At 36.3% G+C, this 25,959-nt stretch overlaps 1 protein-coding gene across 1 annotated transcript; it reads right to left on the reverse strand.

Annotated features, from left to right (window-relative positions):
* Positions 1–5,599: 5,599 nt before the first annotated feature.
* On the reverse strand, positions 5,600–25,457 carry LOC129874034 (protein CHROMATIN REMODELING 4). The gene is made up of 11 exons (XM_055949256.1): positions 24,901–25,457; positions 22,734–23,020; positions 22,266–22,367; positions 21,318–22,127; positions 16,109–16,213; positions 13,192–15,942; positions 11,531–11,688; positions 9,644–9,758; positions 9,275–9,363; positions 8,396–9,035; positions 5,600–8,068 (listed from the first exon to the last, which is right to left on the reverse strand). Exons 2-11 carry the CDS (start codon positions 22,950–22,952, stop codon positions 5,948–5,950), a joined length of 7,110 nt encoding a protein of 2,369 aa, XP_055805231.1. The 5' UTR covers positions 22,953–23,020; positions 24,901–25,457; the 3' UTR covers positions 5,600–5,947.
* Positions 25,458–25,959: the final 502 nt, after the last annotated feature.

Raw genomic sequence — 25,959 nt, forward strand, 5'->3', positions numbered from 1 at the left:
TGTGAAATTGCACTGATAAAGTAAGGAACTTTTTGGATATTTCCTTTTTGAGATATGGACGATTATATATTGACATGTTTTCATCATGGGGGTCATATTATCGCAGATTCTAACCCTACTTATAGAGGAGAAATAGATATATTTTCCGTTGCCATTGATAAAGATTATTTTAGCCTTGTTGAGTTTCTTTCATATACTGAAGACCTTGGGTACACAAACGTAAAGGGTTTTTACTATCAAAATAAAATTAACAATGAATTTGTCCAAGTTACTTCTGATATTCAGTTGTTAGACTATGTGAAAGATTTAATAGATGGTGATGACTTTCATGTTTATGTGGTCCATGAAATTGATGAGTTAGAGGAATTGCCAACTCCAGATGGTCTTTTTCCATGGCCAGACTCTGTTGATGTTGGAAATGTGGAGAATAAGGCTGTTTCAGATGTGAATGAGACTGAGGATGTTTCAGATGTGAATGAGTCAGATCTGCCTAGTAGTGACTCAGATATAAATGTCATTCCTGATGAAGATGGTTCAGATGTTGATGAAGAATTGAGATCCTTTAGATCTGAAAGGAGGAACAAAAGAAATCTTAATCCTAAGAGAAAAAAGAAAGTACCTGAAGAAATACCAGTAGGTGAAGCTGGTATTGATAGAGGCTTTGAAGATATTGGAAGAAATAAGAAGAATAGTTATGTTGGCAGATTAGGAGGAGATGAGGAGTATATTGATAGCTCAGACTGTGATAGTGATAATAGCACAGATGTGGTAGATGTAGAAGCTGTTAGGGGTATTGATCAACCAGGAAGAAGGAAGAGTAAAAATATCAGGTATGATGCTGAATGTGAAGTCTCTATTTTTGAACTTTGAATGATTTTTGAAAATGCTAAACAATTTAGAAAGGCTTTGGAAAATTATATAGTAGAAAATAATTATCAAATTAAGTAAAGGCCTAATGAAATTCATAGAGTGAGGGCTAAATGTAAATTCAAAGAAAAATGCAAATAATTGTGTTATGGTGCAACTAATAGAGATTCTGGTAACTTTTTGATCAATAACTACCATCCTATACATAAGTGTTCTCCATCAAATAAGAACAAAATGCGTACAAGTAAATTCCTAGCAAACAAATTCAGGGATGAAATAACTAAATAATCATCCATAAAGATTTGGAAAATACAAGAATTGTGCAGGGAAAAGTTAGGATTGTATGTGGGTAGGACCATCTATTACAAGGCAAAGCTAATGATTCTTAGAGAATCCATGAATGACTGAAATATGAAATTTGCAAGATTATGTGATTATGCTGAGGTTATAAAACAGACCAATCCTGGTAGTTCTGTTTTTTTAAGAATGGATGGAGAAATTGCACCAGGAAAGAATTTGTTTGTATACTTCTATATGTGCTTGGATGCATTGAAAAGGGGGTGGAAGGAAAGATGTAGAAGAATAATAGGATTTGATGGATATTTCTTAAAGGGTGCTTGCAAGGGTGAACTTCTAGTAGCAGTTGGCAAGAATGGAAACAATCATATGTTTCATATAGCCTAGGCAGTTGTAGATAAGGAAACTAAGCATAGTTGGAGTTTCTTTATCAATTACTTGAAAAAGGACCTGCAGTTGGGTACTGGACAGGGCCTTACTGTGATGGCAGATATGCAAAAGGTAATCACATATTACATTTGCTAAAGCTATTAGATTATCTATTAAGTATTGAATTGCATTTTGTTTTCTTTGCAGGGTTTTCATGCAGCAGTTGTTGAACTGCTATCAAATGTTAAAGTTAGAATATGTGCTAGACACATTTGGTCTAATTGGAATCAAACCTGGAAAGGAGAGGAAAGCAGAAAACAATTCTGGAGATGTTCAAATTCAAGTTTTGAAGTGAAGTTCAAGGATGAGCTTCATAAAATGAGCAAACTTGGTAAGGATATTTGTGCTGGCCTATTGCATTATCCAAAGGTGTCATGGGTTAGGGCATTCTTTCAAGAGCATTCCAAATGTAATGTAGTTGAAAATAACATGTGTGAGACCTTTAACTCATGGATCATATCATGTAGACACAAATCTATAATAACCATGTTGGAGGAAATTAGGAGAAAGATAATGACAAAAACTGTGGACATGATTAAGTTTGCCAATACCTGGATATCTGATATTGCACCTATGGCTAGACTTATCTTAGAGGAGAATAAGGACAAGTCTAGGACATACAAGGTGCTTTGGAATGCTGATGTTGGGTTTGAGATTGGAGAAGGGGAGTACAGGCATATAGTTAACTTGGCTGATAGAGTTTGTAGTTGTAGAACTTGGCAACTGAGAGGCATTTCATGCCAACATGCTATTGCTGCTTTGTGCCACATAGAACAGGAGCCTGAACCTCTTGTGGAGCATTGGTATAAGAAGGATATCTTCTTAAAGGCTTATAGTCATTTCATCCAACCAATTCCAAATATGAAGATGTGGCCTGAAACTAACAACCCAAGGATTGAACATCCTAAACCTAAATCAATGCCGACAGACCTGCAAGAAGTAGAAGAAAGGGCAAAGATGAATCAAGAAAGAAGTATGGAAAAATGTTCAAACAAGGGGTGAAACAGACTTGTTCCATGTGTAAACAACAAGATCATAACAAGAGATATTGCAAGGTAACATAATTTATACTTGCTTGTGTCTTTTTTAATCACTTGTTGAATTTTTAATGAACATATATTTTGTGGTTAAATATTCAGGTTGCTGGTCAAAGTTCAGAAGCAGCTACCCATAATTCATAATTTACTGGTCAAAGCTCACAAGAAAGTTGTCAACCTGAATCAAAAAACTTCAGTCAACCTGAACCAAAAAAGACTCTGCAAGCTGAACCAACAACATTCAGTCAACCTGCATCAACTACATCAAGCAAGCATGCTTCTTCAACAACAGTTTGTGATGATACAAGTAGAGTTAAGAGGGTGAATGATACAAGCTCAACCCAACCACCATCATATGTGGATATAAGTATTTCTTTTACAAGAGGAATAACAATTCAACTACCTCGAAGGAGAAAAGAGACTGTTGGACAAAAGAGAGGAGTTGCAACAATTGGAGAAGACTCTGCAAGAGGGGGGACAAAAAAGCCATCATATGGTGAATCAAGTAATGTTGAATTTGGCATAGTCACAAGTGAAAGTGGAACTCAAATACTCAATGTATGTTGTTTTCTCCTTTGGTTACATACTAATCTTCAGTGTGCAACTTACTTACTAATTTTGGTTTCTCTTTTTCTGTAAAAACAGTCAGGGATTTTAAGTCAAAGGATTCTGCCAACAGGTTCAAATTTTAAGGATGCAAGTTCAACAGGCATAGACCTTGATTTTAAGCCTAGAGGCTTGAGATGGAAAAATAGAGATGTTATCACTACCAACCAGTTGCAGCAAATGGCAAACAAAAAGAAGAAGTAACAGCAGCTTGAAGTTTTGAATACTAATTGCGGATTGCTTAACAGCTTAACATAAAGTGTAACGTCTTTTGAGGATTGTAACCTTGTTAAACCAGTCCACTGATCGTGGTATTTAGCATAATGCTAACTTTGAATTCATTGTGGATTATGTTTTTATAGTTACATTATGATATTGTTAAATATTTTTGGTATTAAATTTATGAAGTCTCTATTTTTGTTGTTGGTATTAACCAGTCCATTGTTTTTGAGTTACATTGTGCAGAAATTTTGAACTTTTAATAAGTGAAATATATTCACTTCAACAAGATGTGAATTGTGAATTGTATACAACAATAACATCAAAATACATACAAATGTAGCCTAGCTAGAAATTTACAACAACAACAACAACATGAAGATTATTTCTTCACAGCAACAACAACATCAGACCCTTACATTAACTTTACATCAACTTTACAGCAACAACAACATCAAAATAATACTGCACCACCACCTATCCAAAACATAAACAACTTTACAGCAAAAACACAACACATTTTAACAATTAGGCTTCAATCTCCATATTCCAATTGCTACCAACCCAGTAGCGATCACACCAACAATAAATATATTTCTTGCTCGATTTATTTTTTCATCAAAAGCCTTGACTTTCTTCAACAAACCCCAAATGGTTGCTTGAGGAGGGTGTCGATCTTCATACAAATAAAAAAAATCACAGCCACCCATTTTATACAAAATCAATCAGAAAAAAAAATTAGAAGCCCACAATTAACAGAAAATACTTATTCCTCTTTTGTTGTACTTACAGGAAATAAATGGAGCTTTAAGATTCACATTGAATAAAAGTTGTAATATATGAGTAAAAATATTAACATAAAAAATTACTTTACCTTTGAAAGTTTACGTAAAAAATCTATGACCTGGATTTAGTTGGGTCCAAGAAGTCTTTAATAGTACTTCATTACCACATTTACAATATCGACATTCATCCAAAGAGGCCATGGAAGAGTTGGAGAAGCTCGACATGGAAGTGTAGGAGAAGAGTGACATGAAAGAGAGAACTGATTTTTGCATTTTTCTTTTTCCAAATCAGAGAAACAATCTAAGAAATTAGGGCATGAAAGAGAGAAAAACAAAGAAGAAGAGAGAACTGATTAGGGCAAAAATGAAGAAGAAAAGGCATACATATATAGATAAGAGAGATATGACCGTTATAGGCCTTGTTTGGTGCCACATCAGATGAAAAAATAGCTTCTACGCGCCTCAGATAATTGCAAAACACGTGAGGGGTCAGCTGTTTAAAAATTGTCAAAATGACACATCAGACCCTTATATTAGGTGTCTAAAATGAATATCTCTTGGTTTAGGTGTCTAAGTGAAAATTGGTGTCAACTTTAAGGGCCACCGATGGATTTGGCCTTTGAAAATAGTAGGCTTAATACATATGTGGTCATTTGAACTTGTCCGGTTTTTCCGTTTGTATACCTGAATAAAGCCTTGTTTCTATTGAACACATTCATAACAGCAAGCCAACAATGCCTGATGCGTGAGGTTCAAATGCCTCTGATGTGGCAATGTAACAAATGAGAAAATGACACACCATCAAAATAATAGAGCTTTTATGATCATCCTTATGAATCAGCCATCAGAAATCAAATAAATGTTCCAGAAATTTCAGAAATCAATTACTGAATGTGTTCAATAGATACAGTTTGACTCTAGTTCAAGTGTTCAATTGGAATAAGGCTTTATTCAGATGTCTAAATGGAAAAACCGGACAAGTTTAAGGGGCCGCAAATGTATTAGCCAAAATAGTATAAAGTTCAAGGTTAAACAATATCAAAAAAAAATTAACACATAACCCCTCTCCCCTCCTGCCTTCAAAATAATAAAAACCACCAAGAAGATATTCATATATTTCACTATATATCCAAATAAAACCACAACATATCCACCTTCTAAATCAACAACGATAAAGATAAGAGAGTTGCATGAAACACAACAACCTACCCAATGTAGTCCCTTTAGGGAGGGTAGAGTGTACGTTTATTTACCCTACCTTACCTCTGAGGGGGAGAGGTTGTCTCCGATGGACCCTTAGCTCAAGAAAAAACAATCGGAAGCAGTCTAGGAAATGGAAATACAAGAAACAACAGATAATAATGGAACATTACTGCAAATACATAAAATACATATAAGCAAAGTTTTGCTTACATGAACCACAGTTTTGACACTTTAAGTCCTAAATGAAACGCTGAACCCAGCTGCTAAACAAGTCCTACAAGGTCAAAGCCTTACGACTCTAAGGACGACGAACAACATTATATGCTAACTTCTATGTTTCTCTTTTCTCTTACACAAGCTTTACATAGTAACTTGTCTAACCTGTACTGTATTTGCTACTTTAACTGCATCCTGCCCTACAAAAACTGAGAATAATGGAGGGTCAGAGGCTTTAGTTACACGTCGAGAGATGATTACAACAATTAACTCCCCCATAGGAAAGAGCTATGGTTCATGGTCATCTTTCTGATGATCAGAGACTGTCCCTTCAGATGATATCTCCTCTAAATCTTCCTGTCTAGCTTGAGCTGAATCTGACTGAGTTTTGCTAGAATCCCCGCTATCAGTTTCAACTTCTTTCTTTGCCTGAAATGGACCCCCTGTACTAGGAGCCGAGGTCTGATCTGTTTCCTGCTTTTCATCTTGGGTGTCTGAAGAAGCAACCTGATCAATGGACTTAGAGAGAGGGGCCATATTTCCAAGGAAACTTGAACTAGTAGCAATAGGTGGACCTGGTGCAACACAGGATGCAACCAATTGAAGCACTCCGGGTGAAGGAGACAATCCAGTACTAGTAGCAATAGGTGGACCTGGTGCAACACAGGATGCAACCAATTGAAGCACTTCGGGTGAAGGAGACAATCCAGTGTTTGCCTTCGTTAGGGGAAATGTACTAGTTGAAGGATTCACATTCACACTTAGAGGAGGCATATTAAGGTTAGCTCCATTGGAAGGAAGTCCTGAAGTTCTGGCCATCACTCTAGAAAGCAGAGGGAATGCTTGCAGACTACTTGTTCCAGCCATACTCTCACCATGTAAGCTACTACCCTGCACATCAATAGTTCCTGCAAAATCTATCGGGAACTGCCTCATAACTTGCAGTCCATGTTTCTTCTTCTTCTTCTTCTTTTTCAAGCTCAACCGTGGGTCCCTGGGTTGAGATGGAGGGGGAGAAGGAATAACAAATGGAGGGATGGAGGGTTTCTCCTCCCCATATAGCATGCGGACTGATTGAGCAATTGCAGAGACACTAGGTGGTAAATCCGGTTCAGGGAGTTTTGCTGGAGAATTCACTGCTTCACGAAGCCAATGTGGTAGCTTATTCTTCGGTGAACTACACTCAGCCACTTCCTTTCCCTTTAATTGAGAAACTTTCTGACCTTTATCAAGTACAGGAAGTGATGGATAATTGCTAGATTCACGACCTCCCGCATTGTTATGTGAATCATGTGAGATATTTAAAGACCTGTCAAGAAGGCTAGGCAATTTAACAAATCTGCTTGCACCATCATCATTCTCCTTTTGCAAGTCAAACCTATTCTGGCAACCCAAGCCAAGAGGACCCAAGCTACTGCTGCCCGATGAATTTAGCAGAAATGGTGAATCCGTAAGAAAGCTTGACGGAGCTCCTGGTCTGTCCGATGGTCCCGCATTCAAATCTCGAGGAATGTTCACCTGATACTTGTCAGCACTGGGAGTTGGAAGATGTGAGATATGTTTGCTGTTCAGACCAAGTCTCTCAGGAGGTTCCAAATGTGGAAAGCTGGAAGGCAGATCACCAAACCCTAATTTCATGTCTGTTAGGTGGGTTGGTAAGAGCTGTTCATTTAGTTTACAACCATGCAATGCTCGAGCCATCATTCCATCGGAAATGCCTGAGAATAAGCCTGACTTTCCCAATTTGGTAGGCTTGGATGGTTTTGGCGCAGGTAATGCTGGTTCATCCATGATCTTGAGCTGCTCTCCTTCCCACCTAATTGATAAATCTTCAGGAGTTCTATACTTCGAAAATTTTAACTTTGTATCTCGCAGCATGGCATCCCAATTGCCCCTTCCATATCTACGTACACCAATCCAGAGACAATCCAGTTCATCTTCAGACCAGACATCCAGTTTGTTTCTCCTTTTAAGTAGGTTGCCTGACCCTGATCCTGATCCTAACCCAGTTCTCAGCATAATGTTTTCCAGAACCTTCCAATGGTTTTCAGGAAATGATGATGATGAAGGTGCCATATGCCCTAACCCCCGTACAGGAGGCATCTCTTGTTCCTGCGGGTTAAACCTAGATGCATCGTGAGGTGGAAATTTGAGATTGGGCAAAAACGGCAGTACAGAGTGCTCACGAACAGAATCATTGACATCTGCAACTCTTGATCCCAAAGACAAGCTGGGAAACAAGCCAGAGGGTGGACGGGGCATGTTCATAGCAGGGAATGGGTATCTTGGTAACAATGGCTTATCAAAAGGTTTGGGCAATGCTGTCCTGTCTTGAATATCAGATGAAGTAGCACCAGAATTCTTCAAATTACCAGCAGAACCTCTTTCTCGCATGACAGGTCGAGGATGCTGCAGAGAAGGCAACATTAGGAATTCACATAAGCATTACATTTAAAATGCATGAAAACATGTTACTCTCTTTGTCCCAAATTATGTGACCATTTTCCTTTTTAATCAGTCCCAAAAAGAACGACACATTTCTATATTTAGTTACAATTTAACTTGATGCCCATTTTATCCTTAATGAGATGATTTATAGCCACAAAAATATCTATGACTTATTTTAGACCACAAGTTTCAAAAGACTTTCTTTCTTACTTAAACTCTGTGCCAAGTCAAACAACATCACATAAATTGGGACAGAGGGCGTATAACAGAGAGAGAGAGAGAGTATACTGGATTGAATGGGAGATAAGAATCAGGTAAGCTATTCTTTTGAGGCTGTTGTGAAGGGTCCAGTGGAAGATCTGGCAATCTAAATCTCCGCGGGAAACCTTTAGCAACCATTTCAGTTGAAAGCTCAGGAGGAGGAGCAATAGTTGGGAACTCCATTCCTAATCCTTGTCTGTGTTGTCGGATGTTTGACCTCAACAAGTTCCTCTGTGGTGCCTCCACCTGATGAGCATTAGGAGCACATAGTCCCAGAACTGGTAAAAGCTTTTTATCCACGGAGTTAATATAGGTCATATCTTGTGCATGATTACTTGACTGGGAAATATCTGCAAGAGGATGGCCTCTTGATGGAAGATCTATGTTATCATTCAATTTATGTTTCAACTTTTCCAACCTTAAGGTTGAGTCACCCGTGTTTCTCTGCGTCTCGGATGATTTAAGACGGCTATTGTTATACAAGTTCATGGCCACATGTTTCTCTTCACGGTGTTGTGATGATACATTCATCATATTCACATAATGAGCTTGCGGAGGAAGGAGATGACAGAGAGGCTCTCGTCCGGCCTGTCCTTCCATGGATCCAGATGTTTCAATAGCATTTCTACGGGCTAGCCGTTCTTTCTGTTTAGCACGAAGCTTAGCACTGCACCAAAGCAACAAAAAGATATTCAGATAATTATTATCTTTCGAAGTTCATAATTTACAGATATAGCCAAGTTATTCAAATAATCCAGCCAAACTGATGCAAAAATTCCAGTATCATGCATTCTACTCCTTTTTTCCCGCCATAAAGCAAAAGTTATAAGAAGATGAATCATCTCAATTCACTAAAGCAAATATATTATAACTTAGATGCTGATAAAAGCCAAAAGAGTGACTCACTATTTCTCCTTTAATGCTCGTCCAGCTTGACTATACTCTCGCTCTGGTTCAGCCACAGGCACAGGCTCCTGCTCCTCTTCCGCAGCACTCTGCAATGTCAGTCAATGGCCAAAATTAGTGATCTTAAACATTGTCCTAATTAGGAAACCACAGAGCGACTGCCTCCTAGGAAACAATCATCCATGTCAAATTCATTAGCTTCAAATGAACAAACATTATGCTCGTGGAATCACAACATTGTAGTTGAAATCAAAATTTTAAAGATTTAAAACACTGGTCCCAAAAAATTTTGAGGGGAGGGTTGAAGAATTTATCAAAGAAAAAAAAAGAGGGAGAGGTGTAGAAATATAAATTACAATATGGAAGTACCTCAGTTAATGTTTCATTAGGGTGTGAAGCATATGCTTCCCTGTAAGAAATGGCTTTCCTTAGGCGCTTGCCTCGACCAAGCGCTGCTTCCTCCTCGCTTTGATACTTCTCCCATCTACGACCACGAGAACACCATGAAAGGATGCAAAATCCATAATGAAGGTATACCACTTCAAATGTAATCATTTATCATCGTTTTGAAAACTGTGCATTCTTAAGTATGTAAGATTGACTCTTCATTTAGTTCACCAATCAATCAAGCGACTCCTGGGCATGAATCAGCCCGTCAGGCATCAAAAGCAACAATCATGTTACTGATAGATTTTTGTCAAATGCACATATTATTCTTCATTTCCTTGAGCCCAACATCCGTTAAACAAGCACCACTACCATCTTTCAAGTGCTGAGAACACTGCAAAGCTTTCTAGTACCCATGTCAAGCATATAAACTAACATCTTAAATAAACTAAGACGGTGAAATCCTAATACTTCTTTCTGTTCTTTGCTTATCGTTTTCGCTCTCTCCAAGAAGAATCATTGGCAGAAAAAGAAGACCTCCAGGAGCAAGTGAAACCCTATATAACTTGAAACAACCTCTGGAAGTCATAGAAAATGATTGTAAAAAATTTACCCACTACACCACTAAAACATCCATTGTATCAAATACAAACACTTGTTTATCTTCTACATTGTTTACCAGAAGCCAGTACGAGTGAATCCTACAAGAGTTGAATCCCGTACTTGTATTGTGATTGGGTGCGTCTCCACTGTTTCAAATCAGTATTATCTTACAATTGAACATGTGAAGTGAATAAAAATAGGAGTCTTGATGGAAGAGATAGACCTTCCTAAAAAGGACTGAGCTTTGTGCACAAGAAAAATATAGCAACATCAAAAGAAGTCTTTGAAATTGTTGTTTCTTTTCTTCTTAATCGGCTAATGTAGTAATTAAAGTAGTCGAAGAGCTTCCCTTCGTTACTGGTAAAAACAGTTTGCTCATCGATTTTTTTATTTGCAAGAATATACTTATCAATTGTGGTAGATCAAGAAGATAGCAACCATCTGTTTGTATACTCTGAAGTAACCACACGATTGTCGCAGCTGTTTACGGCTCTGGTGAACATAAAATGGGTGATGCCCAGGACTACTTGTGATATTTTGAGATGCTGGAACAATGGAGGTGCTGATGTAGGGAATAAGAGATGGTGGAGGGCCATACCAGCATGCATATGGTGGACAGTCCGGAGAGAAAGGAATGTTGTGTGTTTTGAAGACGAACACAATTCATTAAAGAAGATTAAGGTGGAATGTATTATCTTGTACAGAAATTTTTTTAGATGAAACCGAACCAATACTACAGTTTTTAGAGTTCTTGTAAGCAGAAAAGGACAGCCTGAACCTATTGGTCTTTGTATTAAATTGGCTACCAGTACAGCCTTTGTGCTAATGAGTGATGAATGTACTTTTCCACAAAAAGAAAATATCCTTAATGCAAAATGTTGGACCTAAAGTAAATGAACTAACATGTCGGAAATTCAATCTCAACTAATTGGTACTGCCTAAATAAATCTTGACTTACATTCTGCCCTACTTTTCGCTAGGTTTGCTGGATTCTAAGAAATTGTAGGTCTTTCTAAACAACTTCCTCCTTTTCAATCCTTCAAGAAATTCATATGCTATCTATATTACACCTTTCTTTGACTTGATGTACCCATATTGAACGGGTGTAAAATTGGTATACTTCGTGCATATTCTTCAAAATACAGAAAAAACATTCACCATATTACTGATACTTGCACACACCCGCATTGAATATATATGCATAGCTAAGCCCACATAATATAGTATACCATCAAACAAATATAAAGAAGGTTGCCAGAACAATACCTCACTCTTAGAAGCTTGTCCCACTCATTTTCTTCACTGCTACTAACCAAGTTATCCTCTTTCTTCTCAACATTTTGCACACAAGTGTCTTCACTTACAACCATATCTGATGCTATTCCAGCTTGCTCTTCTGGACCTTCCTCATTCCATTCCAATGACTAGCAAAAGAGAAAGGAAAACGCAACAGGCACAAAAAAAGATCAGAAAGACATTAGAATGATCTTATAATGATTGTTGTTCCTAAGATCTTGCATACAAGTTGCCAAAGAAACAAAAACTGCTTCCTTATTGAGTCAGAGAGCAGAATAAATACTGTAGAATTCTTTTTAAAATAGCATGTCATGTTAAAGACAAATAGAATCATAACTCTGTAACTACAAGTTGAAAACAAGCAAGAGTGTCCATGAAAAGTGAAAAGCTTTAGATTCACGAAGAGAAACCACCAATAAAAATTTCAAATTAAAAAGACGCAGAACCATAATAAACAGAAAGTGGAAGATTCATCATTTCACAGAAACTTTGCTAAGAGTGCATGGACAGTCATTACATGCCACCATACCAGACAAAAAATCAACTACGTCACACTAAATATTCAGCATAAGTCATAAGAAACTGTTCATTATGTGCAGAGCATAATTAGAACAATTTAAGTATTAAAGTGATTCTACTTTTCAAGGATGTAAATTTATCCAGTGAAATGGTCACGGCATGCCCATTCAAATCCAAACAAACTTGTAATGTTAACACAGCTAAAACATATACCACTCCAGTAGCTTTATCTTTTACTTGGAATCGATCTGACAAACTTTATCTGCTAAGCAGCCTTCATCTTCAAGAATATACAGAACAAATAAAGAAACTTTACGCTTGATAAGGGATGTAGAAAGAGTTCGGAAACATAGTTTACTTTAGGGAAACTTAAGTTGCAGTAAATTCAGTATATTTTCCCTAGTAGGTTGAATCAGAGAAATCTTCTAAAGGAGCATTTGAAGAAATCATCAAGGCATAATGCCAAGTTATGGAATTAGAAAACTAACTCCAACATTCTTCCACACCATAAAAAATGAAAGCTATGCCCACAACAAATACATAGCCTGTTTCAGAGATGGCAAATTACCAGCTAAAAGTTCCCAGAGAAATTTTCTAGTTAAGATTGGCATGAAAGTTATAGTTCGGATTAAGTTGATGTTGTTAAATTAAGTAACCAACTGCAGTTTGGTCATTTATTAGCTTTCCAGCAATGACAGCACAAAATCTAGTTTAAGGTCTTTAGATAAGCAGTTTAACATTTCCTTGTGTATTTCAATTACTTATATTGGAAACCAAGAACTAGTTTCCATCGTTGGAAATTTAAGTCCCCCAAGTAAAATACAGTTAATCTTCGCCAAATTGATGATATGAGAACTGTCCTATGATGTTTATGTTTTTACATTTGGCTAGTAATAGGCTATGACAGTTAATCTCACACTTGCTCAGTCACTTCACAACTTCCAACTGTTCTTAGGTGCTCACTATCTATCGTCACAGTTTGAGCTACAAATCAGACCCTAATTTGTCAGTCTTCCATTTCAGAACAATAGAGTTGGAAAACCATCCACTTCTAGGAATCACTTAAAGAAATTTATGTCAATAAAGCAGATCTTTGGAAGAGCGGTGGTTACCTTCACTGAGCCAAGCATATCATTCTCCAGTTCAGCCTCATTGTTATCAGGTGATTCTGACTGAAGATTTGAACGGTCAAGCAATTTCAAAATAGCATTTTCGTCCCACACAATCATAGTGCTGCCCTTGGTGCATTTATCTTTATACACATCACCCAGGCTACCAGTCCTCTTGCGCTTATGCTCTACTTCAACTGTCTCATCTTTATTGCTGGAGTTTTCAACAGCATCTTTCTCTGCCATGCTAGAGGAATCACTAAAAAGTTCTTCTGTTCCCCATCGAAGGATGTCCTCAACCTCCTTTTGGGACCCTGATTTGTTCACAAAAAGCTGATCAAGCATCAACTTTCTCTTAGCAAGCTGAAGTATCCGTTCTTCAACACTGGCACGGACTACTAACCGGTACACTAGAAGTCTCTTTGACTGTCCGATACGATGAGCCCGGTTCATTGCCTGGATATCTGCATGTGGATTGAAGTCAGAGTCATAGATAATAACAGTATCTGCAGTAGCCAAATTGATCCCCAGGCCACAAGAGCGTGTTGATAATAAGAAGACGAATCGGCTTTTGTCCTGATTAAACCGTGCTATTGCTGCTTGACGATCAGCCACTGCAACAGAGCCATCAACTCTCTCATATGTTTTTTGCCCAAATTCAATTGCCAAGTAATCCTCCAGAATATCTAGAAGCTTAGTCATCTGTGAAAATATAAGGACTCTGTGACCTTCTTTATGCAAACTTTTGAGCATAGAGTGCAGAAGAGTCAGTTTTCCAGAAGCCTTTATTCTCATTTCATGAAGAAATTCCACTGAACCAGATTCAGGCTCAGTTCCTGGTATGAGATAAGGATGGTTGCAAACTTTTCTCAACTGCATAACAATATTCAGCATTGATTGCTGTGCAATTCCTTTCCCGATGTTGCGAAGAAGCTGATAGTTCTTTGTAAGCATTGCACGGTAATATTCTGCCTGAATAGAAGATAACTCAACAGGAACCATTCGTTCAGTTTTAGGAGGAATATTTTGCATGGCATCTTTTTTCAGCCTGCGAAGCATGTGCGGAGCGACAAGCTTTTTCAATTCTTCCACCTTTTCGGCTGTTGTAAGATCATTAAACTTCTCCTCAAATGACGATAGTGAAGGAAATGATGATGGCTGCAAAAAATTTAATAAGTTGTACATCTCGCCAATGTTGTTCTGAAGAGGAGTACCAGTCAATAGCACTCGATGCTGGAAAGAAAATGTGTTGAGCATGCTAAAGAGTTTACTACTAGAATTCTTAAGACGGTGTCCCTCATCAACAACAAGAACTTCCCATGGGATCCCACGCAGATAAGTGGAATCAACGAGAACCATTTCATATGTAGTCAAAAGAACATTAAATTTGTATGAAGTCGACCTCTTACTCAGGTCACTTCGATCCCTTGAATGCCATTCAAATTGGCGAATCACAGCTCTTGCTTTAGCAGTCCCATGGTATTCTACGACATTTAGATGTGGAGCCCATAACTGAAACTCTGCCATCCAATTTGGCATTGTGGACAGAGGAACCAAAACTAGAGAAGGAAGTGCAGCATTGAACTCGGTATACAATGATGATAAGAAAGCAGAAGCTGATATTGTCTTCCCAAGTCCCATCTCGTCAGCAAGAATAACATTTTTGGATTTATACCAGCACTTGCGCAACCAATTTAAGGCTTCCATTTGATGTGGAAATAATGAGCCTCCCAGTTCTTTAGGCTGCTCTGTCAGAGTAACTATATCATTTTTATGGCATTCTCTCCTCTTTCTCACCACATCATCCTTGGTAGCATTTCTAGTTAATGCTTGGGATTCAAACTGATTAAACTGATCAATCAAATGAGATGATTTTGCAATCACAGGTTCCTCTATTTTTTCCCAGGTACATTCATCATAAGGAAGACCTGTCCATCTCACAAACACTTCATCTGAAACACCCGTACCAGGCCGAGTTGCAATAATTCGCTGAGGCAGCTTCCACTGTTCATCACAAATATTTATTGTTGCTGTCCCATACTTTGCCTTGTAGTTGTCCAGCTTTCTTTTTGCCAGAATTTTCAGTTGAGACTCTGGGATCCAAGAGTTATGAATATTGGATTTCCCAACCCACTTAACAAGATATTCATAGACAACATTTACGCTGTTGGAGGTTGATGGGTTAGCCAAGACAGTCTCCTCACTTTTCTTGAAAGAGGTGGTATCTGCAGTAATCATTTCATCTTTTCCCTTGGCAGTTCCAACTTCATGAGTCCCAGATGTGACATTATCCTTCGACTTGGCTTTGTCATTATAGTTCTTTTCAGTGGAATCCTTGCTTTCTCCAGAAGAATTCTGTGTATTAGCCAGATAATCATCAGCATTCACAGCAATGTCTTCTTCGTTGTTGTTGATTGCACCTTCAGATACTGAACCTTGAGAGTCTTCCTTTACTGTGCCAGTTCCTTCCTTGCATTCTCTGCTACCTGATCTTCTGTACACTTGAACTTTATCCTTGCTGGTATCATCCTTTGAGCTTTTTCCTTTATCAGGAATGTCCAAAGTTTCTTGAGAGCCACGGCCTGAATATTCTATACCAACCTCAACTACGGGCACATCACAGCAGGCTTTTCCATCATTTACTTCCTCTCTCACGGAATCTCCCAATGCTAGGTCATTTGCATTTATTCCGGGGATATCATGCGAATGACTAATATTATCAGTTTGCACTCGACATCCCAGAACCTTATCAACCTGCAATTAAGCATGTGTCAAGTAGGAAAACAGATTAACATCAATACCCTTGGTTTCTCTGCCCTTTTAAAGGGAAGAAATTACATCAAAGAGTGACAAAGGAACAGATGATCCTTATTATTAAATGATAATAATAAACCTATAAGTTGGTCCTTGGAACTAGTACCTGTTGAAGACTGGTACCAATATTATCATATATTAAAGGTTCAACAGCAACTTTTCCAGTTTCAAATGACAGATCTGATGGCTGAGCACCCTCTTCAGAAACCAACTGCATTAGCCAAAAAAGAAATAAAATCAACAAAAGAAACAATCATTAAGTTGGTTTTTGCATATTACAATATCAGTTAAATTAAAGAGAAAATAGATAGCTCAGAAAATTATTGTTTCCTTTCCTTCTCTCTTTTTCCTTTTTGGCCTTTCCAATTTAATTCCTAATTCATATTTATCCCACAGCCTTCAAACAAACTATTTTTTTTACAAGCTAGATTAAAGCTGTTTTTTATACCAAAAATAAAACTACTATTATTAGGCAGGAATTCAAAACGAAGTACAAAGCTTCATGTTTTCCCTCCTTGTTTAGGGTGAACACAAAAGCTGTTTTTTATACCAAAAATAAAACTACTATTATTAGGCAGGAATTCAAAACGAAGTACAAAGCTTCATGTTTTCCCTCCTTGTTTAGGGTGAACACAAAGTTCCATTAAACTAAAATAGAAGCAAAACTGTACAATTGAAGAAATCAAGAACTGCTGCTGATAATCCCATATGTATAGAGAGCTGAGATGCAATAATTTTTCCATCAGGTTATTACTACTTTCTCTTTTGCAAAGGTTCTTTTTTCCGATATAGAAATTCAATCACATGCAAAAAGGTGGACATGAACATTTACATCAAACAAACAACCCCAGAAGTAGCAAATACCTGTCAACGTGTAGAAGAAACAAATAAAGCAAAGAGTTTCACACTTTAAAAAGAATCAGCTTATCCACAATAGAGAAATGATTTCTGCTTTTCTAATTTAAGAAACGTGCCACATCACTGTATGTACTAATGTCCACAAGCAATTATAACATTAGACAATACCTCCTCATCTTTGTTCAGATATCAATCTTGAGTCCCCACAAAACAATATTCAAAATCTGGATGATCATCTTAGGAAGTCCTGAAGTAGAACGCCAGTTTCTCCAAACAATGAACGCAATCCTCACTTAGGAATTTTGGCCCCTCACACACTTTCTTACCTGTTCAGAATCCCTTAATAGACTAGTCATCCTAAAAAAGAGGAAAACTAATTTGATTCTCAGTTTCCTACGTCAAAGAGGAAAACCAAGAAGAGGGGAAAATTTGGAAAATTTTCTTGTTACACAAATTGGTCCTTTTTTTTCTTGTCTCATCAAACCCAATTCGTAGAGTGTTGGTAAATTCATTTTCTTTCTACATCTTACCTCTAAAGGGTTGTTACTAGTAGGATTTATATATAAATCCTAAAGGATTCAGTCAAACGTAGTAATTTGAATGGAAAAAGGTAAGAGAAAGAGATCTACAAAGAGGGGGGGGGGGGGGGATCCAAATTGAGAGATACTTATTTCTTTTGTATTTTCTTGAGATATCTCGAAGAGGTAAGGAAACTGAAGCGGGAACTTAAAACCACAACAACTTGCTGAGGTGCTCAGAATAATTATTGTCCGACTTGATGCAATAGATGCCACCATAGTTGAGTGAAAGAGGACAAACTGAATGAATGTACAACTTGACGAGGATGAGGAGGACCAAGGTAGAGTTATTTTACAAACTAGAGTTAAAGTGATGTCTAATTTATGTGCCATGAGAATTGACAAAGAATCTGGCTATAACTTAATTAGCACTTATATGGTTGAGAGATTGAGCTTATTTTCACCCTACGTGTGGAAAGAAGTAAAGCTGTAAAGGTAAATAAAAGGGTGTTATTGTCGTTCAGTCTTGGAAGTTATGAGGACAAGGTTTGGTGTGATGTTGTTCTCATGTATAATTGTCATATCTTATTGGGAAAACCATGGTGTGATAACAGTGGAGCATCATACAACATAGAAAAGAATAAATACTCTCTCAAGATGAATAGGGAGAGATTTGTTCAAGCATCTTTGACTCCATCACAAATCCGCAAGGATATAAAAAAATAGAGTGAGGATAGATGATGATGAGAGAGAAAAGATTGAGAGGAATACAGGAGTGTATGTTGACATCACAAGAGAAGAAAAAGGAGAGGTTGTGTTGTGTGAAGAGAATGGAATGTCAAGTGAGATCAAGGGAAAAGAAAAAAGAGATGACCATGAGAGTAAAAGAAGAGGGACGGTCATGAAGTAGAGGGAGAAAAACAAGTGAGTTTGAGTGAGGTTATTTCTTATTCTAACTCTAATATTCCTACATCTTCGAGTGTTTTGACTCTTTTGTAGGTACTCATGGGAAAGTTTGCATTGAAAAACCATCATTGGATGAACTTAATCTAAGGTTGGCGAAACTACATGTCCCACGGATCAAGTGCATGTTGATGAGAAGGATAAAGGTAAAGAGAATTATTTTGGCCCGGCCCAAAGTAACACTCATGACAAGAAGTCCGACAATGCAGTTGTGGATCTAACACCAATGAGCAAGAAAAAACTAGGTGATGTTATTCTTTTGCTACATAAGACCAAGTATGGTACGTATAATTGGTTTATTCATCTTCTTGGTATTCCTACAACACCTAAGGTTTTCCTGGAGTAATAAACTATACTCTTATTTCTTATGTTGGTGACTTTATGACTTTTAGAGATGATGATATTTTTCTCTTTAATAAGTCATTAAATGTAACCTCTAAAACCTCAAGGTTCTCAACCCACTTCATTGACCACTAGGTCACACCCTTCGGATTAGAAATGGTTAGTATTACATGGAGTAGGGTTAATTGAAATGGTAAGTGTTACATAGAGTGGAATTAATTGAAGAAGTGCTGGGAAAAAAGGCTTTTGTTTTTACGAAGTTTAGAGTAATCCATTATTGAGTTAACCACCTTGAATACCTCTGCACAAATGCCTTGAGCCATCATAACTTCCCTCTCAAAGTTTTGACAATTATACCATAAATCTTATGGTCTTTATTAGGAGCCAATTTTTTTTCTTGAGCCAAACGCAGAAAGCATCACCAAGGCCTTCCTTATACAAGAAGTAAATTCTTTTGAGCATGGTCCCAAAGCAGTCAGCTCCCATATCTGCCTCATTTAAAAAACTGAAGGCAGGCCCAGAAACAGCACAATCAATATCAAAGAACAAACACAAGCAGATTAACACTATCAATTAACTAGACAAGATGGTCAACATTATGGTTTGATCCCTCTATGGAAATAAGCCTGCATGCCCCACAATATTGAAGGCCTTATTACTTAACTACAGTCTCCTCTCCTGAAGTGGGTTATCACAATATTTAAGCATTCATATCTAAACTAAAAAAAAGATAAAATAAACTGAGGACATCCCCACTATTGCATGCCTGTTTTGAGACATGAAGATTTAGATACTGAAATTAATACTCAAGCTCAAAGTAACTTTTATTTTAAATCTCTTTTTTTAATTTTAAATGAAAAGCATCTAATTTTTTTTAACACTAGACTAGATTTGGGAGAAATAAACTTTTGTTAAAATATTATAGTAGTAATTAAGATTTTGTCTAATATTTAGAATTTTGCATTCAATTAATTAAATTTTATCATAATTTTGATGGAATATGATTTAAGGATCTAAGTTCAGACTAATTTTTGGTTTTTTGATACACTAGTATTTACACCTTTAAAAATGTAAGGGCCTAAGAACTAACTTATTCCTTTAACAAATAAACTTTTGTTAAAATATTATTTTAGTATTTAAAATTGTCTAATATTTAGAAATTTGAATTCAATTAATTTAATTTTACCATAATTTTGATGGAATGTGATTTAAGGATCTATGTTCGGACTAATTTTTTTTTGATAGACGAGTACAATCTATTTAAGATATATCTACACTATACTAAGAATAAAAATTCTAACATGAAATGATGTTTTACTTTTCTTACTATTATTAAGTATATTTCATGATGGATAAAATCACAATTATAATTAATTTGGTGAAACTAGAATTCAGGATTTTGGATTTGAAGTTCAGGACTGTCAAGCCTAACGTTGGACTTAAAATTTCTGCTTCAGAAATTTTATAGGATTGAATTTCTTTCTTTATTGAGTAAGCTAAAAAAGGATCGACCGACAATCATCTTTTTCATAATTTTACACATTATTCTTTAACTTTTATTACATAACTAAAAAATATTTGTAAAATAATGTGTATTTTAAAATTAAAAAAAAAAGTCTACTCCATAAGATAAGGTACACGGACGACATGCATGCCATGAGACCGCTTAACGAAAGTGTGTTCGCTCTTTTTCTCCTTTAAAATGAATTTTACATTGGATAGTCATTTACTTATATTCCTAATATTTAGGACTTTTAAATCAACTAAAATTCTATTGATTATATTTTTACTTATTTAAACTCCATATAAAAAAAAAAAAACTAAAATAACTAAATTATTTTTTTAAATTCCTTATATAAGTTGTTACTATTTTGCTTCATAAATTTTTCTTGAACTAAGGGTCTATCAGAAATAGTCTCTCTACCTCCAAGGTAGGGGTAAGGTTTGTGTACACTTTACCCTCCTCAAGGTATGTTGTTGTTGTTGTACTTCTCTTCAATATCATGGTAAAAGATCTACTTGTAGAAATGTTTAGCTTGGAAGAACTCACTCAAGGCTAACTTATGTTTTCTTTCCCCAACCAACAGATTGAAATGTTTTATCACTAAAGAAAAAACACACTGAAATCTATCGAGCAAAACTGATGAAAAAGGTTCCAATCTATGTAATAGGTGTTACATGTGTAACTTTGAAGCTGAGGATATTAGACTTTTGTATTTACATTGCATTCTTGCCAGAAATGTATGGGACATGGTCCTAAATATTTTTGGGCTATCGTGGTTTATGCCACTTATCATGAAGGATGCCTTAATCAGCTGGTATAGTTGGAAGGGGCAAAAATCAAGAAGAAATATGTGGCAAGCCATTCCTAGTTGTATATTCAACATGGATGTTACGGGAGTCTGAGATGTTTGAAGGAACCTCGGATTCTATTCCATCCCTAGGAACTAGATGTCTAAGTAATTTGTGTAATTGTTATTATTGTATAGGGACCAAGCGTCATACTTTTGTAATACTACATCCTCTGGATGACTTCAATTAATAAGATATCTTACCTTACCAAAAAAAGAAATATACCAATCAAAAAAAAAACTATTCAGATTTGTGAAAGACTTCAAAACATAGGGATTATACCTCATCTTTAAGTTGGGTTTCAACAGTATCTCTCCCATCCCTATTTGACGCAGTCACTGAAGGCTGATGATTAACACGCTTACGCTTTTTTTGTAATTTGCTTGGCTTTGAACCAGACTTTTTAGTATTATCAGCAGGTCGCTTTCCCTTGTCAGTCCTAGATTTGTTCTGACTGTCAATGTTGTAAAAATTAGGCTTCCTTTTCCTGTCTTTCCTAGAAGCAGCCTCTGAAACAGCTACAGGTTCACCACCTGGAGATCTATCACTAGAAGGCAAGTCAGGCTTCTTTCCAGAGGCTTTGTCATTTGTCTTTGAAACCATCATATTCAAAAAGGGTGTTGCATCATTCATAGAACAGCTTGGCTTCTCCAATGGAGTTTCTGCAGAAGGCACCTCCTTCTCAGCTGGAGTATCTGAAGGAGGCACTTCCTTCTCAGCTGGAGTATCTGCAGGAGGCACCTCCTTTTCTTTATCAACACCTATGTGCAATGAACTACCATCCGCAGCACCATCCCGGGAATGGTGACTTGGTTCAATATCACAAGGAACATCATTGGAGAAATTACCCAGCTTCTCCATTTGACTGAGATGTGATAAAGGAGTTCTTTCTTTTCCCGAGGATCTTCTCTTACCAGGAATGGAGCTTTCAAAAATCAGGGAGATTCCAGATGACTTATTTTCATTCTTTGCTTTTCCACCTGTAACTTTTGTCCTTGCTCGTTTCGAGACCGTATCTAGAGGATTAACAGACTCAAGTGTATCGTTATTCTGATAACATGTTGGGCATTCCCACTTTCCAGTTGGTATACGCTATATAGGATTAGAAAAAATGTCAGTAACAAAAGTAAACTGGATGGGATAAATTGAAAAGGAAAACCCAAACAACTAAATGAAAGGTTTAAATGAAAATAGTCAATCCGGTTTTAAATAAAGCAACTATCAGTATACCTTAAGAGGAGGATCCAGACACTGAAGGTGGTAAGTTCTCGGACAGCTTTCACAGCAAAGCAAATTTCCACCAAGATCACAAACAACACATTCATAATAGTACTGGATGAGAGCAAAAGGAAACAAGAGTCAGAAGCATTTTGAAAAGGCAAATTTGGAAAATACGTAAATCACACTGCAAGGTAATAAATCTCAAATAGCTTTTTTGGTCCGACTATACTGGCAAGACAATAGCAAAGCTAACAGCGAGAGCTTAGAGGTAACGTACTCATAAAGAATAAACCAAAAAAAGAAAAGCAAGGACAACCAAAAACTTTAAGAATAGCAAGCTAAATATGCATGTTGGTCTCTTGATCAAGAAGTAAGGGAAATCTTCCTCCTAAACTACAGCTCAAGTCTTGTTTACCATGTAGTTTCACGGCCATAAATTGGAAAACAAATTAAGAAAATCATAATGAATATACTAACCCCATCATTTCCTTTCTTCTTGCTAGAAGAACGACCTGAAGTGATTTCGTTTTTCACTCGACATTTGGGTGAGTCACTCAAGGGTAAATCCAAGGATTTTGAAGCCTTTTCTTTGCCATTTGACACATCAGGACCAGATGGAAGTTTTCGACGCTTGCGTTTTAAGACCCAGTTTCTGTTAAGCATTTTACTGGACGGTGAACCGTTTTCTTTCATCATTGCATACGGAATTGTACATCTCAAGCCAGAAAATCATGACATTCAGGCATCAAACTGATCACATATGCCTGCAAAAGTTTATTTCAAAGAGTGTTAGACCATGAACCTGAAGGGAAAAACTAGAACAACTTTCGGAGATAAAGGTAAAGAAGGAAGATTTGAGCATACTGCATGAACAGAAAACATAGTAGGCTATTCAAATAGGCAAAAACTTCACATTTTAATCTACATTACAACAAAGCTCCCTAAACTTTGATCTCACTTCTACTTTTTTCCTCCTTTTTTCTAGAGGTATCTTTGACGCTCTTAACTATAAAACAAATGGAAAAGCCACTTTCTTAGAAACACTTCATAGTGTGCTGAAGATTTCTAATGCATTCACATAGATGACAACTTAGTTAGCTGATTAAATCTTCATTCACAGAACGAGTAAATCAAACACTGTTTTAGTTGTAGATGTCATTTTTTTATCAACATGATACTAGCTTGTGAATACCTAGCGTTGCATAATCGAACATGTAATTGAGGGCGCAAAGCAGAATGTTGAAACTAGATCCATAAAACTCATCGAATTAATGTGTAAGAAAGATGAAAGCTCCCTCGAAATTAATGATGGAAAGAACACAAGAAATAATATCATTGGGAACACTAAACATGAACTGACTCTACAGAGACCAGTACTGACCTAATAATTTCTAGAGAAACACTAAAAATAAACCTTAAAACAAAGTTAGCATCGGCCAAAAGAAGATAATTGGCTAACCTAAAAACGAACACTAGGACTAAGTAGCAACGAGGTATACTTTTAATATAGTAGGATGGTTTAGCAAAAAAAAATTTGCATCCAAATAAACAGACATGAATACACTACCTTGACTAATTTAACAAAAAAGGTAAAGGTAAGCATTGCTTCCAGAAATTTTCCAAACTAGGATAAAACGGGACAAGTAGCTGAAATCATAAACTGAAGATGCAGCTGTGGAATATGAAAGTATAAACAGAAATTAATTAAAGGACAGTTTAGATTATCAGAAATGCAAGTACATCACTATTACTTGGAAAACATCAACTTCCACAACAATCTGTTTCACACCTATGAATATATATATATATATATATATATATATATATATATATATATATATATATAAAAATAGTTAGTTAGATTTAAAACCAAGCCCTCAAAAAGAATCTAATTACAGAGGCTTACGCCATAGTAAGGCAGGTTACGGGAAATTAGACCACGTTCTTCACTTCCAACATAGATGTATGCATTTCATTTGGATAATTTATAGGGCACTAAAACCTGAGTTAAAATTCAACCAGATAAGGAAAACAGCACAGTTGCACATTACTTCTAGCATAGATGTATATGTTTCATTAAAAATTCATAATGCACTAAAACCTAAGTTAAAATTCAACCAGATAAGGAAAACAGCACAATTGCAATCAAAGAATGGCTAATTTCTATTTAAACAGACCTTAAGAATCAAGTTGAAACTAGTGATGCAAATGCTCAGGTCAGTAGAGACTTACTAAAGCCATTCAAATAATTTTGATGAACACTAAAGCCATTCAAATTAAAGTTACATTTCCTCTTTATCAATCCAGTAGAACAAGCCATTCCTCAATGTGTTATACAGTAAAACAAAACCATCACATGCATGCACAGCTGAATTAAACCATCAATGATCATAACCCTTTCAAAACCCTTCAACCATTTCAATCAGCACCGCCAACACACAATTTAAATCACCTAAAGATCAAACCTTTACACAAGAATCAAGCTAAAACACACAACATTCCCACCAATCAAGAAACACCCACATCAAAATGAACAACAAAACAAACAAGAATCAGCTCAAATTAAAATTTAAACACAAAAAACTTAGCAAGTCTCATTCTTTTTTCAAAATGACACCAACCCAGATAAAGATTTAGCACATACCTATAGATCAAAACTCATAAAAATCCAATCTTTATATATATCTTAGCTGAATCAAGAACAACAAAGTAAGAAAAGGGAATAGGAAGAGTAACCCAATTTAGGGTATGAGGTATACAAGAAATAGAGAGAGAGAAAGCAAGCGGTAGAAGGCAGACAAAAGATATAAATAGAGAGAAAAGGTTTTAGAGAGAGAGAGAGAGAATGAGAGAGTGCATCCAAATACGGATTCACCGGGGTTATAGGACTTTGGGGGTTACACATCACAACACACACAGCTCAACACAAACACCAAACACTGACATGGCAGCCCAATGGAGGGGGTGGGGGGTGGGGGGGTCTGTTCTTAGGGTGGGTGGGGTAGCTTTGTGGGAAGCGAGCCAAAGGACATTTCCACTCAAATGATGCCACGTGGAAGTCTGGATGGTTGTCCCCATCCTCTCTCTTCACACTTTTCATCACACTGTTGTACATTCTTGAATGAGAAGAATAGACTTTCAAGACTCAAAGAAGAGGAGATTAACAGAATCTGTTGAACCATTCTTGTAATCTGATGTTTATATATGTTTCTGTCATTTCTCTCTCTAAAAATTTAATTCTAAATAAATATTATATTTCTCCAGATACTTTAAAGTCACTTCCTTTTTCCTCTCTCTATATTTCTTTTCTTCTTTTTTTTTGACAAATATTCTTTCCATTATAGCCGTCAGTTCTGTGTAAGGCTCTTCGATTTCGTACGAAATTTAAGAAAATTTAAAATTTATTATTTATTTAATATAAAATATAATAATATACGATTTAGTCTTGTAATTTTAAGTATATCAGGTATAAATTAAAATATAAAAATTATCAAAAATATGCTTTTTTTCAAACGGTCTATAAAAGAAAATAAGACAAAGTAAATTAAAACAGAAAAAATGCTTTTCTTGTTTTACTGATAATCCAATGTAATGAAAAATTAGGGAAATATATCAACGGTCTTTTAAATTTGTCCATAAATTTAATTAGCTTTTCAATTACAGTATATGTTTTTATTTAGCACACAAACACATAACAAAGGAA

This window comes from Solanum dulcamara, chromosome 11 (genome assembly GCF_947179165.1).
Source record: "Solanum dulcamara chromosome 11, daSolDulc1.2, whole genome shotgun sequence".
NCBI lineage: Eukaryota > Viridiplantae > Streptophyta > Magnoliopsida > Solanales > Solanaceae > Solanum > Solanum dulcamara.

Excerpts from the sequence above, each read along its gene's own strand:
- LOC129874034 (XM_055949256.1), bottom strand. The coding sequence starts at position 22,952 with ATGATGAAAGAAAACGGTTCACCGTCCAGTAAAATGCTTAACAGAAAC. Across the intron at positions 9,364-9,643 it reads CTAATGAAACATTAACTGAG|AGTGCTGCGGAAGAGGAGCA; the intron begins GTACTTCCATAT and ends CTGACATTGCAG. Across the intron at positions 9,036-9,274 it reads CGAGCATTAAAGGAGAAATA|TGCTAAGCTTCGTGCTAAAC; the intron begins GTGAGTCACTCT and ends GCTTTGGTGCAG.